This window comes from Anomalospiza imberbis, chromosome 12 (assembly GCF_031753505.1).
Source record: "Anomalospiza imberbis isolate Cuckoo-Finch-1a 21T00152 chromosome 12, ASM3175350v1, whole genome shotgun sequence".
NCBI classification, from domain to species: Eukaryota; Metazoa; Chordata; class Aves; order Passeriformes; family Viduidae; genus Anomalospiza; species Anomalospiza imberbis.
In genome coordinates, this window is record NC_089692.1 from 13,725,543 (window position 1) to 13,742,730 (window position 17,188).

At 40.2% G+C, this 17,188-nt stretch overlaps 1 protein-coding gene and 1 non-coding gene across 14 annotated transcripts in view; both read left to right on the forward strand.

Annotated features, from left to right (window-relative positions):
* CNOT1 (CCR4-NOT transcription complex subunit 1) overlaps window positions 1–17,188 on the forward strand; it is a 55,365-nt gene that overhangs the window by 16,616 nt on the left and 21,561 nt on the right. For 6 of the 13 annotated variants that reach the window (XM_068202888.1, XM_068202896.1, XM_068202891.1 and 3 more), the window contains exons 12-23: window positions 240–367; window positions 1,351–1,591; window positions 3,049–3,168; window positions 4,218–4,340; window positions 4,572–4,723; window positions 9,132–9,282; window positions 10,660–10,861; window positions 11,368–11,514; window positions 12,635–12,759; window positions 13,582–13,868; window positions 14,716–14,794; window positions 16,024–16,254. In XM_068202888.1, coding sequence (XP_068058989.1) covers window positions 240–367; window positions 1,351–1,591; window positions 3,049–3,168; window positions 4,218–4,340; window positions 4,572–4,723; window positions 9,132–9,282; window positions 10,660–10,861; window positions 11,368–11,514; window positions 12,635–12,759; window positions 13,582–13,868; window positions 14,716–14,794; window positions 16,024–16,254 — 1,986 coding nt within the window. The remainder of the gene's footprint in view (window positions 1–239; window positions 368–1,350; window positions 1,592–3,048; window positions 3,169–4,217; window positions 4,341–4,571; window positions 4,724–9,131; window positions 9,283–10,659; window positions 10,862–11,367; window positions 11,515–12,634; window positions 12,760–13,581; window positions 13,869–14,715; window positions 14,795–16,023; window positions 16,255–17,188) is intronic. The other 7 variants (XM_068202894.1, XM_068202899.1, XM_068202892.1 and 4 more) reach the window with 4 other exon arrangements.
* LOC137481542 (small nucleolar RNA SNORA50) lies at window positions 9,610–9,745 on the forward strand. The gene has a single exon (XR_011003536.1). It is a non-coding gene; the product is annotated as a small nucleolar RNA SNORA50 (small nucleolar RNA).

Sequence of the window (17,188 nt, forward strand, 5' to 3'; positions counted from 1 at the left end):
AACATGGTTACACACAAAGGCCACTGCTTCATGCAAACAAGTATCCTCAGCATGTCTGTACCAATCATTCTCAAATTCTGGAAGTGTGAGGTTCAGTCTTGATTAAAACACACAGCGAAGCTTGGCTCATCCCTGCTGCTTAGTTGATTTGTATCATTCTCAAAATGTGGCACTTGATAAGCGAAAGGAACCTGAAACTCTAATATCTAAACTACTTCTGACATATTTTTCTATTCCAGCTCTCCTTCATCCAACATTCCCTCATAAACCCCGACATCTTCTGTTTTGCTGACTACCCTTGCCATACTGTTGCCACAGACATCCTGAAAGCACCACCAGAGGATGACAATCGAGAAATTGCTACATGGTAATAAACCTGCTCTCAACTGCTTTTCATACATAGAGTAAGATTAATTGTCTGGTCAAAAGTGGTTTTATCTTCATGCAACCAGTTTTATGGTAGCTGTGTACATACCAGTAGATCAGCCATTATTATTTGTGACATGTTTGATTGGTGAAACTATTCACAGTATCAGAACTTCCTGTGTACTTCCATAATACCTTGCTTTTGTTGGAGTCTTCAACTTCTTTGGAGAGCGTCTGCTGATGTGTTTTGGCATATCCTGCAAGCTGAAAGGAGGGGATAGAGGAGGTGGTTTGAAACTTAAATCTGTCTTTCCCAGGATGATATTGGAGAAATGTGCTCTACTTGTATGAAAGAAGTCCTAAAATTTAATTAGTAAATGTATGTGGCTATTGGTGAGTTACTGCATAAAGCTGACTGGTGTGACTTTGAGCTGACCTTTACCCCCCTTTTTGGTATAACCATGTAGCTTATTTCAGTACAGATACTTGCTTCTTTTTCAATTTTACAGCCCAAAATAGGGAATTGAAGGATGAGGAGTACAAGTAAAGGGGCAATGATCACTTGTCTGTAAAGCAAAACAAGTAAGAGTCTCTTCACTAACTTCCACGAGTGGGGACTTGGAAGTGTTTTTAAAAGTGTATTCCTGGAAGTATTTACACTTTAAAAAGTGTATTTGCTGGAAGTATATTTCAAGTTCAGTTATCCAAGTGACCCAGCTCTAGCTGAATTTCTTCAACATTAGCTTTCAGTTCCCTCCTCCCTAACATAATTAGGAGCTCCTAAGATCTTCAGTTATTTTTTATGGTTTCTTGCGGGCTTAATTGTACATGATAAGAGCTTCAGTGTCAGGTTGTTTGCAGTGGGTGTTGCTTTCTATGTCCTTAGAGTTGCTGCCATAAAATACTTGAATACAGAATCCTGTAAACTTGCTGCTTGGTAACTTTGTGGGAGTTGTCTATTTGTTTTTTCTTCTCTTTTGTTAGGAAGAGCCTGGATTTGATTGAGTCTCTGTTACGATTGGCAGAAGTGGGGCAGTATGAACAGGTTAAGCAGCTCTTCAGTTTTCCTATCAAGCATTGCCCAGATATGCTGGTATTGGCCTTATTGCAGATCAACACGTCCTGGCACACCTTGCGCCATGAACTCATCTCCACGCTCATGCCAATTTTCCTTGGCAACCATCCCAACTCAGCCATCATTTTGCACTATGCATGGCATGGACAGGTAAGTATTTTCACTGTAGTTTGTTCCTGTTACTTGAAAGCCTGTTAAATGGATTGAGCAGTTACAACAATGTTTGAATTGGTTTATGAACTGGTCAGTTTAAAACCCAAGAGGTGAATGATCCATGGTTTATGCAAAGTAATGGGATATCTCTTCCCTGACTTGAAGCAAACTTATGATTTGGTTTTCAATAATATTAATTGAGAAAATATTCCTGGAGAAGTACAGAGATCCAAGTTAAGTTTGACTTTTTAAACCTTTAGCTTTAAACAAAGTTGACCACAGTTTTATTTTAAGAAAAAGGAAAAAAATGCAAAACCAAACAACCCAAAAGAAACCCCCAAACCCCTGACAACAGCTTCACCCACCCCACCCCCTCAACTCTCAACCTCACACATTTAAAATGTAAAAACTTGAAGTGGTAAAGAGGTGAGAAGGTTTAAACAAAAATAATCTCCTTTGTACTTGCCAAAAAAGATGAAAGCTATTCTAGACACAAGGAAACTACCTGCACCAGAAGTTTTCAGAGTCTGGATGTTTTCTGAAAACTTGGGACTGGCTGCTGAGCTTTTTGAAGGAGAGCTTCCACGTAGAGATATGGTAGCTGTGTATGCAAATCCCATCCTTTTAATGGATGTTTTGTTTGGTGTGGCCTTCATCATTGTGTGCACTAGTAGTTAAACGAAGAGAAGCCGTATGAAATTAAAAGTGGAGGAAGTCTCTGGTGTTGGAGGGAATCTACATTAGCAAACATGTTTCCCTGTTTGTCTAGAGTAGAGTTAATGGCAAGAAGCTTGACCTCTGAGGTCATGCTATGAATGTTTTATATTTTCTTGATGGAAGTCTTTAAATGGAAAAATGAGGGGTAGAATAGACATGAAGTGCTTTTTGCATGAAGTCTTGAAATGGCAAAAGAAGCAATTTTTCCATAGGGTAGGTCTGAGATAAGGGCACTGATTGATGATTGCCGTGGGACATGGTGCCATTCCATGACACTTTTCCTTTAAACAAAACCCTTGCTGCCCTAAAAATCTTACTTGTGTTGTATTTTGAAATTGCTCCTGTATGAGCAATGATCTAGATACTGTGTTTTCCTTTTTATGGTGTGGTACTGAATTTTCACTTCGGGACATCATGTTAGGCATAACATTTTGTAAATATTTGTGTAGTCTGAAAGTGATTTGCCTTTGATAAAGAGGACTTGGTCCTGGACAGTGGTAGGAAAGAGGTGGGGATGTATGTATCTACCATTTGCAGTTAGCTACATCATTTACTTGTAGCTCCTGGGTAGTTTATTTTTCCATAGAAAGAGCTCAAATCGGAAGCAAGTTGTGAAGCTAAAGAGTAAATACGTTTGTATGTTAAGCTTTTTAGTTGTGAAATACCCTGTTGAATGTTTACATAATTGATCCTGTTACTAGAATCATGAAGTACAATCCTAATTTAATTCTCCTCAGGGTCAGTCTCCTTCAATTCGTCAGCTTATCATGCATGCCATGGCAGAATGGTACATGAGAGGAGAGCAGTATGATCAGGCAAAATTATCACGTATTCTTGATGTGGCGCAAGACTTGAAGGTGAGTTTTGTAAAATACTGCCATTATTTTTTGTCTGGTGCCTTATGCAGACTTGCTCGTCTTTTAACAAAAGCTAAGCTTAACTTAGACTAATTTAGTAAGGATTACATTGTTTAGGCATGTCTGAATTCATTTGTGGCTGCTGTCCCTCATCTTAAAAAAAACGCCTACGTTCATATGACTTAAAGTACTCGTCAGCTGAGTTGTGGTATCTGATTGCAGATGCTTTCAGCCTGTCCTATTGTGAGCCCGAGACATTGTACTTGGTATTTGCAGTGGGGTTGGTTATCATGGCTTAGCTGACAAGTACCTCGGGAAGCAGCACAACAGGACTGCTTGCTGTGTAAATGTGGTGTGAATCCAGGAAGAGCTTTGACTGTTTCAACCTTGAATATTACTGAAATGACAATGTAGAAAATATCAGATGTTTGTGTGAAGGCGGCACTGCTCAACGTAATGGAGTGGGGATTTCTTGAGAATGCTACTAGTTCTTAGATTTTATACATTGACAAAAGACTGGAAGTTGTGACTAACTTCTTTGAGGCCTTTATTGCTTCCTACAGTTAGGTGCAGAATAATGGGTGCCTCAAAGTGTAAGAGCACCAGCTGCTGCTTGAAGTCAGTTTTGTTGTAGCAATTACAGTGTTCAGATATGACCTCTTGGAGCAGTTATGTTCCGAGTATCTCTGAAGTGGTTGAGGTGTTTGCAGGAAAATGCTAAGTTCTGCTTAACTTTGTAGCAACATCACTTCGGTAGTTCTTGACCACTTGCTGGTGGTTTTTCATATCACAGAGGAATTTAAAACTGTCAGCACAAGGTCACTTCAAAGAAGGTGAAGTCATAATTCCAAATCAGAGCTCTTGCTTATTTGTCTCACAAGCGAGCTATAAGTGAAGTTGATAGTACCAATCTTTGTTGACAAAGAAAGCATAGCAGCATGCCATAATGAGACCGCTTTACTAAAACATGTATGGGAACTAGAAAGAAAAGAAAGGAGAAAGGGTATCTGTGTGTCTTCACTAGTAGTCTTCTGATTTTCTTTCTTTAGGCCTTGTCAATGCTGCTAAATGGTACTCCATTTGCCTTTGTTATTGACCTTGCTGCACTTGCCTCTCGACGGGAATACCTCAAACTTGACAAATGGCTCACAGATAAAATTCGGGAGCATGGGGTAAAGCAGGATTTTTCTCTTTATTTTTGCACTCTTGTCAGTGACTAACTTGAGTCACTTTAACAATTTTCTAAGTAGCTTTAAAGTTGTCAAAAGTGTCCATGGTCTGATAGTTCAACTTTTTCACTGAACTATAGTAGCTTAGTGCAATTCTTTCCATGGTGCAATTGCCAAGTTTGAAATAGTGTGTTGGATGTGGTTTGAGAGATTAAGATAACATTTTTTCCTCAGGAACCTTTCATCCAGGCCTGTATGACTTTCTTAAAGAGAAGATGTCCATCTATCCTGGGTGGCCTTGCTCCAGAAAAGGATCAGCCCAAAAGTGCTCAGCTTCCTCCAGAAACTTTGGCAACTATGTTGGCCTGTCTGCAAGCTTGTGCTGGGTAAGAATTACATTTCTTATGCTGAAAGAGTAATCTGTTTGCACCTGGCTTTTTGGCACATGGTCACAGCTAGTTTGGAATTCCGTGTGGAGGATGGGGTTAAGGAGAGCGTATAAACTTGCAGGGATAGGTGCAGTAGTACATTTAATTTTGTATTGAAACTTCTGTTGTAGGCTAGATCACAAGAGTTTGGGTATCGTCTTTATCATCAAACAGGTGAGCTGATCTTGGTGACTGGAGGCTGTCTGGTTAGTCAGATAATCAGTTGTTAATGACTAGATAGATACAGGGCTGTAATTCAGACAAAGGAATCCAGGCCATGGCTTCAGAATGGGACAGCATCTTGTAAAACTGTCTTTATAATGGATTTTGTGATTGTATTAACCAAATGTTTCTGTGCCGTAACTGCTTTGGCACAAAGCACTCATTTCATCCTTATGTGTAGGAGAAAAGTGGGAAGTGGTGATTGTAGTGTAATTGAGACTGAAACTAGATATGTGTAACTTCTGTTGTCTTTGAGAGAGACTCAAAGTACTCAAAGATGGAAAATATTGAACATCTTTTGCAGATCAGATTGTTTAGCTGAAGTCAAAAGAAAAGGGTTTGGATTTGAGAGCTGCTAGAGGTAGAACTAGAATACAGGGCTGATGGAAACTGTAGTTGGACAAATCAGTCTTTAAATGCGATGTACACACGTAGTAAATGTGACTGAAAACTGTAAAACATCTGTGTTGTTGTTTCTTAATGCTGTCAGGTCAAGGTGTGTTGAACTGCTGCAATATTTCAGAGAGGCAGTGTAGGGCAATGTGCGAGCCAGAGTGACTGGAAGCTGGAGATGGGGCTTGTTTTGCTGCTACATTTTGGCACCAAAGGAGGCTGGCATGATTGCTGTCCAAGTGTGTGTTACATGATCTGAGGTTTATAGTGTGTCCTTTGGCTTAGCCAGTGTGGTCTTGAAAGAGATAAGAAACATCTTCAAAGGTACCCAGGATGATTCATGTCTCTCGTGGAGATAGTAGGAAATTGGTACCAACATAGAGTTGGTCACAATGAGTATTGGAACTGAAAGAGAAGTTGAGGTAAGACTTTAGGAGAAAAGACTTCCTGTTTTCTGCTGGAACCTGTGCAATTGAAGTTCAAAGGCTATTTCTAAAATAAAATGATCCAGCACATGTTTTGGTCAGAAGAGATTGCTCGTAAGTTTCAAGTCAAAGTGCATCTTTTGAGATTGTAGTTCTCAAATGAACCTTATTCCTTATTTTGTATGCTGCAGTGTCTGTGTTTTAGAGGTTTAATAGTTAACTGTAGATTTGAATTGCATCTAATGTCATTGTGTTCTGAATTCTAACGTGTTAACAAGTTTTATTTATTCCATTAATTCCAAATGCCACTAGTTCTCTACTGGCACAATTCTCACAGCTTTTGGTTTCTTTTTATAGCTACTTTTATTCCCTTTTATACAAGAATGTGACCTACTTGCAGTCATTTTCCATTAGTTATTCTCTTTGAGCTTTAGAAAGAAAAAGCTTGGATTTCTTTCATGAAGCAATTGCTTTGATTAGCTTAGGTTTCAGTCACAAATGGAAGCAGTCGTTCTAAAGACTAGAAGGTTAAAATAACAGTAAATGTAAAATACATTTGGGAGGGTAGTTGCACTTCACTAGCTGAAGCCTGCTATCTCCTAAATTTGTTGATTTAGGAGCCTGCTCTTTAATTAGGCTGTAGTTAGTTCTTGTCTTGTTTTGTGACCTGAGAGACACTTTTTTTTAGTCACCAGGTCCCTGCATGTTCTGAGACTTATATTTGGTGCAGCTTGTTTATCAGTGGTGAACTCTGCAGTTGTGGCATCATGTAACAGTGAGTCTTCAAAAAGAAATAAATGCTCCTTCTTTTATTGAGTGTTTTTATAGTGAAGTCAGGCTTGGTTGCAGGCACCACAGGCTGACCAACCATGTAATTTATTAACAAGGTGCTTGTGAGAAGTCTTCCCTCGTGGAGCTGCAGTGAGTTGAGAGGGGCAGCAGTGCCTTCACACAGTCATGTCCTGCATGGTCCAAGTGTGTCAGTGTGGGGAATGGTCGTTTCTTCTCAGTCCCTGTCTCAAGCAGGGAAGAAGCTTCTGTGTACCTGTTCCTCAGGAATGGAAAGGCTTGTTCCCACTTTGTAAGAAAGTGTTTGGGGGGAAAAAAGAGTAAGAGAAATGAACATGTGATTCCAGCAAGCTGGAACTTCCCTTACAGTGACAGTTTTGTTGCTCTAGACTCTGGCCCTTGGCTCTCAGCCCACCAACTTCATTTGCCTGAAATGCAGACTGCAGTTCTTTGTGGGTTTTGGATTTGTTGGGTTGGTTGGTTTGGGATTTTGGTGGGGTTTTTTTTTAGAAAACCTGCAGTTCTGTGCTGTCTAAAAATACTGTGATGTTTGTAACTTGATACACCAGTGTGTCTCTTGACATGATAAAAAAGTTAACCTTAAGTCTGCCTAGGTGGTGGGACAAAACATTAGTTGTTCTCTCCAAAGCACAAATGGCCTGACCAGTCACCATAAATACCCAACTCGGGAATTGTAAGTCTGTCTTCGTTCTGGGCTGCCATATTATCTATCTACAGCAAGTTGGAATTGGTTTTGCAAAAGCATGTTGTAGTATTTAAGCATAAAGACTGCAAATTTACCCCCCAATAAGGAGGAGGGCAAAAGACTGAGGTTGATAACGACTTGTGAGCTGTAGACTCCCCTGACCCATTCCATGGCTGACTGAAGTGCTGTATGGTCTTGAAATGCCTCCTGCATCAGAAAAAATCCTGTGGTGCATTTCAGCTGGTCACACATACATTTAAATGTTGAGATTTCTGAGACTGGCTCAGGTGAGGACAAATACATACTGTAGATAGTGACTCTACTGTGTACCAAGCCCAGACCTCTTGTCTTCAGGTCTGGTTGCACTTTCTGAGAAAGAAATATCTTTGGGTTTTTTTGAAGGTAGAATTCTGATTGCATTTTCATACATTCCCTCCAAGGCCATTTGTTTTGAAGTCTTTGAAACAAGACTCTGGTGAGAGGATGTTAAAAGAGTGTAAAGGAGCCAGCTTGTGAAACAGTTATTAACATGTCCATTGCCCTGTATAGAAACCTGGTCACCCATGATACCTCCCCAGATTCCCATCTCTCACGGGTGGGATTTTCCCCACACTGCATAGTGGATCGCTGGCTTTGGAGAATAGCTGGATGCCCTTAACTAATTCTGTGTGTTCCATAACAGGATACCTGCCAAAGCTGAAGGCTAATCTTCAATTCTTCTGCCTTAATCACCAGCATGGTTCCTTTGTTCTTTTTCCCCTCATCCCAAGAGTTGAGCAGTAAAAGCTTGTGAAAATTGTATTGAAATGAGGAATCTTCAGACAATGTTAACAGAACAACAAAGCTGTGTTAGGATAGTTGCACCATTACAGGAAGGAATCTGCAGCTTTAGCTGTCTTCACCGAAAAGGTATAACTGAAGTTCAGGAAAGCATAAATAATTGGCTGTTTTTTCCAGAAGGAAAATGTTAGTGTTCTGTTATTATGTCTGTGGTTAGGTAAGTCAGCAACAGAGCTGGCTTTCCTTCCAGTTTGGGAACCTGCCAGTCAGACATGGAACACTTTGGAAAGAGGTACTGGCTGCTCTGGGTTGTGCTGTGACTTTGTGCCTAAGTTTAAATTTTCTGATGTTTTTTGATTATATTTTCCTTGAATAGTTAAATTTCTTGTGTCTGTTTGGGTTTAGTGCCAGTGTATGAAGCATGTCTTTCAGTCTGTAGACAGATGAGTTTTAGTGAAGCAGGTGGTGGTATTTACCTCTTCTTTTTTTGTCTGTGAGTACATAGCCCATGTATCTCATCTTTTAGAGAGACCTTGTGTGTAATGAGATTCAGAATGAGAATAACCATAAATGGTGAAGTTTGGTACAGGAAGAAGCCTTGAGGGGCAGATTTGAACAAGGGATCACAGCGTCACTATCTTTGCTTTAATTCCTGAGGCTAAGCTGTTATATAGCTTGTAATGTGGACAACAGCAGACAAAGGCTCTTCAAGAACCTGTTGGAGTCATGTAGGTACATATCCCAGCCTTCTGTAAGCCCTTACTTGCTGGTGTAACTGTAAAGGAGTATTTGAATCACCAAAACCAAAGTAATAGTCTGTTGGAGATTGTTGTAGAACTGCAGTTTAAACTTTTCTATTTAAATATAGCTGTTTCTCTTGGAAAATTATCTAAGGCAAGTTTTTCTAATAACAAAATGTAGCTTTTGCTGGGGTTGTTTTGCAGCTTCTTTTTGTGAAATATGGCCTCAATTTCTCTAGGAAAATCAAGTAATTTAAGGGCCTTATTTTTGTGGATGTTATATGGCTCACTGTCGTGCTTCTGCATCCCAGGAGTGTTTCTCAGGAGCTGTCAGAGACGATCCTCACCATGGTAGCAAACTGCAGTAATGTCATGAACAAGGCTCGACAGCCCCCACCTGGAGTTATGCCCAAAGGACGCCCGCCCAGTGCCAGCAGCTTGGATGCTATCTCTCCTGTGCAGGTAGAACAATCACATGCTGCATTTTCAGAAGATGGTGTTGATGTAGTGCTAGTTCTGCTGTACTAGTTGAGCTCTTTCTGCAGGACTAAGTCAAACATCATCTGGCTCACATAGTTTTGTGCTTGCATGTCTTGATAGCTTGCTTGTAACTAGAGAATAATGTCTGAGGGATGTAGTTCAGAATTGTCTTTCACTTCACTGATGTCTGTAAGAAGTAAGTGAAGTATTACAGCATGGGAGCATTGAGGAGGGACAGATATTTGGTTTACTTAAAATAACTGAGGCTTTCTTTTAAAGTGCTAAAATTTACTAGGACTTCTGAGAATTAAGCACTGCCTTTGAACCTGATGTGTCTTGTTTGTAGCTTCACGGGCCAAGCCACAGTGCTAGAGCATAAGGACTTGTTATAACTGGGGCTCTTCAGCTCTCAACTGAACTGCTCTTTTAAAAACAAGGTACATTTCAGTTAATCCCTGCCACTCATCATCCCTTCCTCCTCTGGGAGCAACACATTACAGACAGGTTTTACTTCTAGCAGTTACATTCAATGGCAGATTTTTAACTGGTGAAAAGTATTTCACATTAAATAGTGACAATTCAGCATTTAAAAATGACTGAATTGTCAGTAGATTATGTAAACTAAATGCAGACAGTGGTTTTTTTTTGAGTTGTTGCTTTACTGAAGTTGCTCATCAGATGTACCAAATACCTTGGCAACCTGCTACAAATAACTCAAAAGAACAAACAGCAGCAATTTTTATTCTGTAGTCATGTTGTATTCTGGGTAGATAACATCATTTTCTGCTATTCCTAGTCAGTTCCTTAACTTACTGCTTTGGCAGACTGTATTGTGCCTTCCCTCCTATTCATAAACCAGGTCTTAATGTTTTTTATTGTAGACTTCATTCAGGTATTTAGCTGTGAAAAGTTGGCATAGTAGGGTCCTTCAGACAGTCAAAAATACTCTTAAGTTTGAAATTAAACAGCTTTGTAAGTCTTGAGGTGAGGTCTGAGATTGCAAACTGCAGAGCATAAACTACTCTAGTACAAAGATCTGCAAGTCGAAGTAAATGCTGCTTATTGTAAGCATTTACTGTTGTGTTACACTCAACTACAGACTGTGGAACAATCAGGCTTTCTGTAGAACCTGTGAGAGAATAGGATTTAATGGGATTGCAGAAGAAAAATAAAGAGTGCATTCTGTAGACAAACTAATCTTTTGGGGTGATCTGAATGACTTCAGAATTTATAGTAACCATGCAGAAGAGCTTTTCTCATAAATGTTTTGATATGTAGCCGTCTTTGTACAAAGCATGCCAAAAAATCATCTGGATTGTGATTTATGGATGTCTGTATAATCTTCCTTTCTTCATTCAGATCGACTCGCTTGCAGGAATGGCTTCTCTTAGTTTAGGTGGTTCAGCTGCTCCTCACACCCAGAGCATGCAAGGCTTCCCTCCAAACTTGGGCTCTGCATTCAGTACTCCTCAGTCACCAGCAAAAGCGTTCCCACCTCTTTCCACCCAAAACCAGACGACCGGTTTCAGTGGCATCGGAGGGCTTTCTTCACAGCTTCCAGGTACTGCTCTTCGGGTGGAGTGGTTTGGTTTTGGTACATGGCACAGCTGAGGCACTGTTATTGCTGTGGCTGGAAATACTGAATGTGACAGCCCACTCCTTAAGGGAGGGTTGGGTGCTTCCTTCCCTTTAACAGTGGGAAGTCACTGGATGAACAGCTGTGTCACGGGGAAGGGAGTTACACTCTGATATGGAGTGTAACCCCGTTCATACTCCTGGGTCATTGCTGAAACAGCACTTCAGAGTGCTGGAGCTACAATAGGTAAAAGGTTTGAGTCACGAGGATGAGTGTTTTGACAAATATAGCAGCATTATTTTAGGTTGGGACAGAGATGAAGAACTGCTTATGTTAAAACTGCTTGATATTAGACAGCAATGAGGCTATAAAGCTCTGAGTTCTTGGAAATGACAAGTGCTAGGAGTGGTAAGTGGATGCTGTGAGGGTGCAACTGAGGTGACCAACTGTTTGCTTTCGTTAAGTGGTCTTACTACAGGTTTGCTTTTCAGTAGGTGGTCTTACTACGGGTAGCCTGACTGGCATAGGAACTGGAGCCCTGGGCCTTCCTGCGGTGAACAATGACCCATTCGTGCAAAGGAAGCTGAGCACATCTGGACTGAACCAGCCTACATTCCAGCAGAGTAAGATGAAACCTTGTAAGTGGTAGTGTTGTCTGTGGCTGTGAAGTGTGACTGTGGTCTGCAGTTAATCTGTGTTTCCTTCAGGTGAAGCTTGGCTCTGTAGGTGGTAAACGTTAGAAGTGTGGCTCTTGTTTTATTATATTAGTATGAAAAATATGCTTCTAAACATGTATCCTTTGAGCTTGCCAAATGTCCAGAGTGGGGGTGGTGTTAAAAAAGAACCCATTAGCATAAAAATATAATGTGTTATGGATTTGCATGAATAGTGTGTTTCTGTCCTTTTTTAGCTGTGCTATGTTTTGAACAAAAGTGTTATCCTGCTCTTGGCAGAGAATTGTATGTGCGTGGTACCAGGGTGTTTTTTGTTTTGTTTGTAACAAGGTTAAACCTGGGTAAGGTCATTTTGTAGCAGAGAACTTGACAGGTGAAGCAGTGAAATAGACTGCAACATTGGATACAAATAAGACAAACAAAAGCTGGTGGAAAGATAGTTTTTGAGAGGAATAATCTGTTTCTTAACACTAAGCCATTATCTTTAAGTTATTTATGTCTGTGCAGCATGCTCGCAGCGAGATGCTGAAGCAGTAAAATGGTCAGGAAGCAGAGCCATATGCTAAACCTTCCATGTTGCTGTTACAGAGGAGCTATCAAAGAAGCCATGTGCAATAATAGCGAAGTTACCTATCTCTACAGATGTACAGTGGAGGTGGCTGTAATCACCATTGGTTTATATTCTGGGTCTTGAACACTGAATAGAAACTTGTTGAAGCTCACTGGCTGGCTTGAAAGTTTGTGTGCAAGTTTGTGTGCATGTTAGTGTTGTGTAGCATGCTTTATTCTAGACTGTTCTGCATTCAGTTATTTAGTTGTCAGCTGAGGTTAGCTTGGGGTGCACTGGGTTCTAGGAGAGAGCAGTGTGAGGTTAATGCTATCTTAGGATGCAGTTTTTTTGAATAAATATAGCATATTGAAAACAGATTTTTAAATAGCAATTCCTGTCTGCTGGGAAGGTTAAATATCCTCCTCTTCAGAAGAACTAGCAGTTCTGTATAGATTGGTGGTAGAGTTGAAAATGACTGGATGAAATCCTGTCTGAAGTTGTCCTGAGTATGATACCTGTTCCTTTTTTTAACAGCTGACTTATCTCAGGTGTGGCCAGAGGCTAATCAGCACTTTAGCAAAGAAATAGATGATGAGGCAAACAGCTACTTCCAGCGTATTTACAACCATCCACCACACCCAACCATGTCTGTGGATGAGGTGAGTTCCCTTCTGTAGCAGTTACAGCACCGGTCCAGAGACTTGCAATAAAGTGGATCGTAATTATTCCTTCATGTATTGTTTTTAGTGGGAAATAATAAAGGGCTCGTGATGGATGCTTGCAGCATTGCTTTTTTGCTTGGTTTAAGTTGTTTGCACAGTGAACTTGCAGTTGTTCATTACATTCAGCTTTGACTTGTCTGGATGGAAGACTTCAGATGTTTAATTAACACTCCTAAAATGCTGCTAAGTGGGAAGGATTCAGTGTGGTGTGGAAGCTTTTTTATTGAAAATAAGTGCTAAAGAGTGCCTTTAAATAGTCTATATAAATTATCATAAATGTATTTGGTTTTAAACTTTGTAAAAATCACTACAAGATCCAGATATATAAAAGTGTCCCAAGTTCTACCTTCTGAGCTTTTGGTAATTATTTTTGTTAGTCTCGATGAGAGTAATTATTGGTCTGATGTGCTTACTCTTTGAAGTACTTCAAATTTACTTTAATATATTTGCGTGGTTATAAATTATGGAAGACACAACATTAATTTTAATTTTTCTAATTTGAAAGTAATGTCGTAGGCAGTCGCAAAAAAGTTTTGTGTGAAGACAGTTGCTTAAAAGAGAACTAAAGCCTGAAGAGGAAGTTGGTTGTAGTGATGTAGTGTCTGTCTGCTGTCTAAAATGAAGCAGTTACTTTGTGGTTGTGGTTGTTGTACTAAGGTACAATGTACCTTAGTAGCTGCAAACACTTATGAAACATGAACATGGGAAAGGGCTGAAATAAAGCAAATATGTTAGTAACAATTTCCAATTCCTTTGCAGGTCTTGGAAATGTTGCAGAGGTTTAAGGACTCCAACATTAAACGGGAACGAGAAGTGTTTAACTGTATGCTGAGGAACTTGTTCGAGGAATATCGCTTCTTTCCCCAGTACCCAGATAAAGAGCTGCACATAACAGCCTGTCTCTTCGGGGGCATCATAGAGAAAGGACTGGTTACTTATATGGCATTGGGCCTGGCCCTGCGCTATGTTCTTGAAGCCTTACGAAAGCCTTTTGCATCCAAAATGTACTATTTTGGTATTGCTGCACTAGATAGATTTAAAAATAGGTGAGTGTGGGTTTGGTACACTTCTAATAGTACCTGTATTGTCTTGTGAGCCTTGAACCTGCTCTAATCATGCAGTACAAGATTGCACAGCTCAGCTTTGGGATTTCTTCAAAGATACACTGACTTGAAACAAAATATGTGAATGTGCTAGTTAAAGGGTAACATTTCTTAATTAAAATGTTCAGTGTGAAATACCTGTATAAATGTGGGACAAACTGAGATGGTGAAACTATTTAGACTCTATAAAAATCAGTGAAGTGGTGAGTTAGATGAACTAACAGCTTGTTAGACATGGGGTGAATGTAATTACTCTTCACAGCTTTCCAGTGGAGTGCCTTTTGCACTGTTCATTACTGAAGGACTGACTGAGAGCTGAGCTCTAGAACTTTGCTTTTACACAGAAAAGGATGGCTAAACATTCTCAGAAAAAGTTCTTCGTTAAAGCTTCTTATGAATTGCAGATAGAGAAGATTCTGGGTTTGAGGTGTGCTCTGGTTTGCTGTTTAAAACGCACTGAACCAGACTACAAATAACTTAACCAGTAATCTTGTTGCAAACACTGGATAGAAATGCAATTGTGTACTAGGTCAGAAGTATAGAGATGTAGGAAAAGATGAGTTACCGTGAATAAGTCTTGTGCTTTAATGTTAAATTACTTCATTTAAAATAGATTTTGCAACAAAAAATATTTTGTAGGTAGTGCTTTGTTTATATCACAGCTGCTGTAAGGAGTCCAGAAGTAATTCTGTGGTGCAGTATGGGAATGACATACATGATAGTTGTTTCTCTCTAATACTGTTTCTCATGTGGGCTTGTGCTTCTGACTAATGCATGTTTTGTCTGACAGATTGAAGGACTATCCCCAGTATTGTCAGCACTTGGCTTCTATTAGTCACTTTATACAGTTCCCACATCATTTACAGGAGGTGAGTGTGTCTGTAGGCAACACTAACTTTCTGTGATGTTAAATTCTTTAGAGCAAATTTCTGTTTTCCTTTGGAAAAGCAGTCTCATCTGTGGTGATTTTAGACCATGTTACATCTACAGAATCAAATGCCTTTTCTTAAAGGTTCTGCTTTGGGATAAGGTAGGCAGGTGAAGGTGCCTTTCCTACTCCCATAAATCTGTTTGAGTTGTTTATGTTGAAACAGCTACCTGAATATAACTGCATAATCAACCAACGCATGCATGTCCATGCATGAAGGTTTTAAAGTGCCTCAGTGTATTCATATTCCAGTCCCTTAAAGATTTGGAGTTTTAGTCTATAATAGAGGTCATTCAGCTGGCTTTATGCAGTTTCATACTTAGACCTGATAAATTAATACAGGACAATTTATTTCTTGAAGGTCTGAAAGCCATGGGAATACCTTGTTGTCCAGAAGAGTGTTCATCACATGGTGTCTGCCTTGAATGTGCTTTTATTGGTAGAAATACAGAAAGACTGATCCCAGTGGCAGAGCTTAAGAGCGTGAGCTAAATAAGGAAAAAGTTTGGCTCTGCCATTAAGGTAGAGGCTCACACCCGAAGGTGCAAAGTCCAGTAGCATTCTTGTTCACTATCACCTTCAGACTGTACCCCTTAAATGGCAGTCTGTTTCCAGTTTCTGGGGAAATGTATAGCAGTGGGGAAGAAACTCATCATCTACTATGGAACTATTTCAGAAGATGTAATATCTAAAAGTTGGCTATTTCTGAACTGTGGTTTTGCTTATTAATGGTGAGCTGCAGACTATTCTGTCTGGCTGTCAGAATCCTTGCAGAAGACTTCTTACCTGCTTTGTAGCCTGTTTCTTGATATTCACATATTGTTCTTAGGCTCTTTCTCCTCTTTTGTTATGCTGTTCTAGGCTTGGAGGGATAGGGATGGAGTTTTTTTAGGTAGTACTCTGTAGAATATTAAGCATGTTAGGTCTTGTGATACTTGACATCAATTTGTTGAGGCCAAAGGCAGAGCTTGAGGCTCCTCTGCAGTAAGTCCATAGTGACAAGATGTGCTTTATCAAGGTATACAGTTATATTTAGAGATTCCTTTATGGCAAGACTGTCAAATATTTTAATGATTGTTGGCAAACCTTTATAGTGTTCATGCTGAAAATCAGCCTATAGTTCTGTTGCTGCATGTGAAATTTTGTATGTGCTTGTTCACCCTATTTTAGTACATAGAATATGGACAGCAATCCAGAGATCCTCCTGTGAAGATGCAGGGTTCAATCACCACCCCTGGAAGTATTGCACTTGCCCAGGCTCAGGCCCAGGCCCAGGTTCCAGCAAAAGCTCCTCTTGCTGGCCAAGTCAGCACTATAGTGACCACCTCAACCACCACCACCGTTGCAAAAACCATTACAATCACCCGACCAACTGGAGTCAGCTTCAAGAAAGATGTGCCGGTGAGCATTGTGTCATTGTGCCCTTCCCAGAGGGGCAGATGCTGCTCTGGACTAAGTACATACAGACAGAATATGTTTTAATTTGCATACTACAGATTTTATGATTTAAAACCTATAACCTTTTAAAGTATGGCCAGCATTTTTGTAGAGAGAAGGCATTTTTCATCATCAGACTACCCAATGACTTTGGGCTCAAGTTGAAATGTGTTCTTGAGGCTGTAATTATAAAGACAATTACAGAAACATTTTTTTTAATGACTTGCGACAGGATTTTTAAAATAGTTGGCAGCTGCTATTCTGTTTGGGACTTAAGAACACTGACTGCACACATCTGACACAGTTCTAACTGCATTAGGTTTTTCACATCTTTGGTAACTTGTGTAAACAACTCTGAAGCTTGTCAGAGTTATTACAGGGTTGGCAGATAGAATTGGCTATTGCACAGAAAGTTTTGGGGCACACTTGGTCCCGTGTGGATGCTGAGGATGGGCAGGGCTGTTCTGTGTGATGGTTGATGCACTGGAAAGATGAGCCTGTCTTTCTGCCTGGGACTGTCTTTGAATAGGTCTCTGTAAAGGAGGCAAAAGCCAAAGGCAGCTGAAAGTGTTGTGAACACACTTGAGGGGACAGTCGTTAGTGTAGCTATTAATGTCTTTCACACCTGATGACATCAGGTAGAAACTTGTTACTTTGAGGTGTTTGTTTTCCCATTTAAACTCCAGTCAGGATTGATACTGGAAGCTGCATCGCCTTTTCCCTTAACTGCAGTGTACCAGGTACTAAAGCCCTGGGGTCCAGACCTGCAGCTGTAGGGACCAGGGCCACATTCTCTTGACTTAAGCTGGCAACTTAGAATGAGAACCTGGTCTCAGAATGAACCTCTGGGATTTCTCCTTCCCAAATCGGCACTGAAGTGCTCCTGGAGACTCCCTGC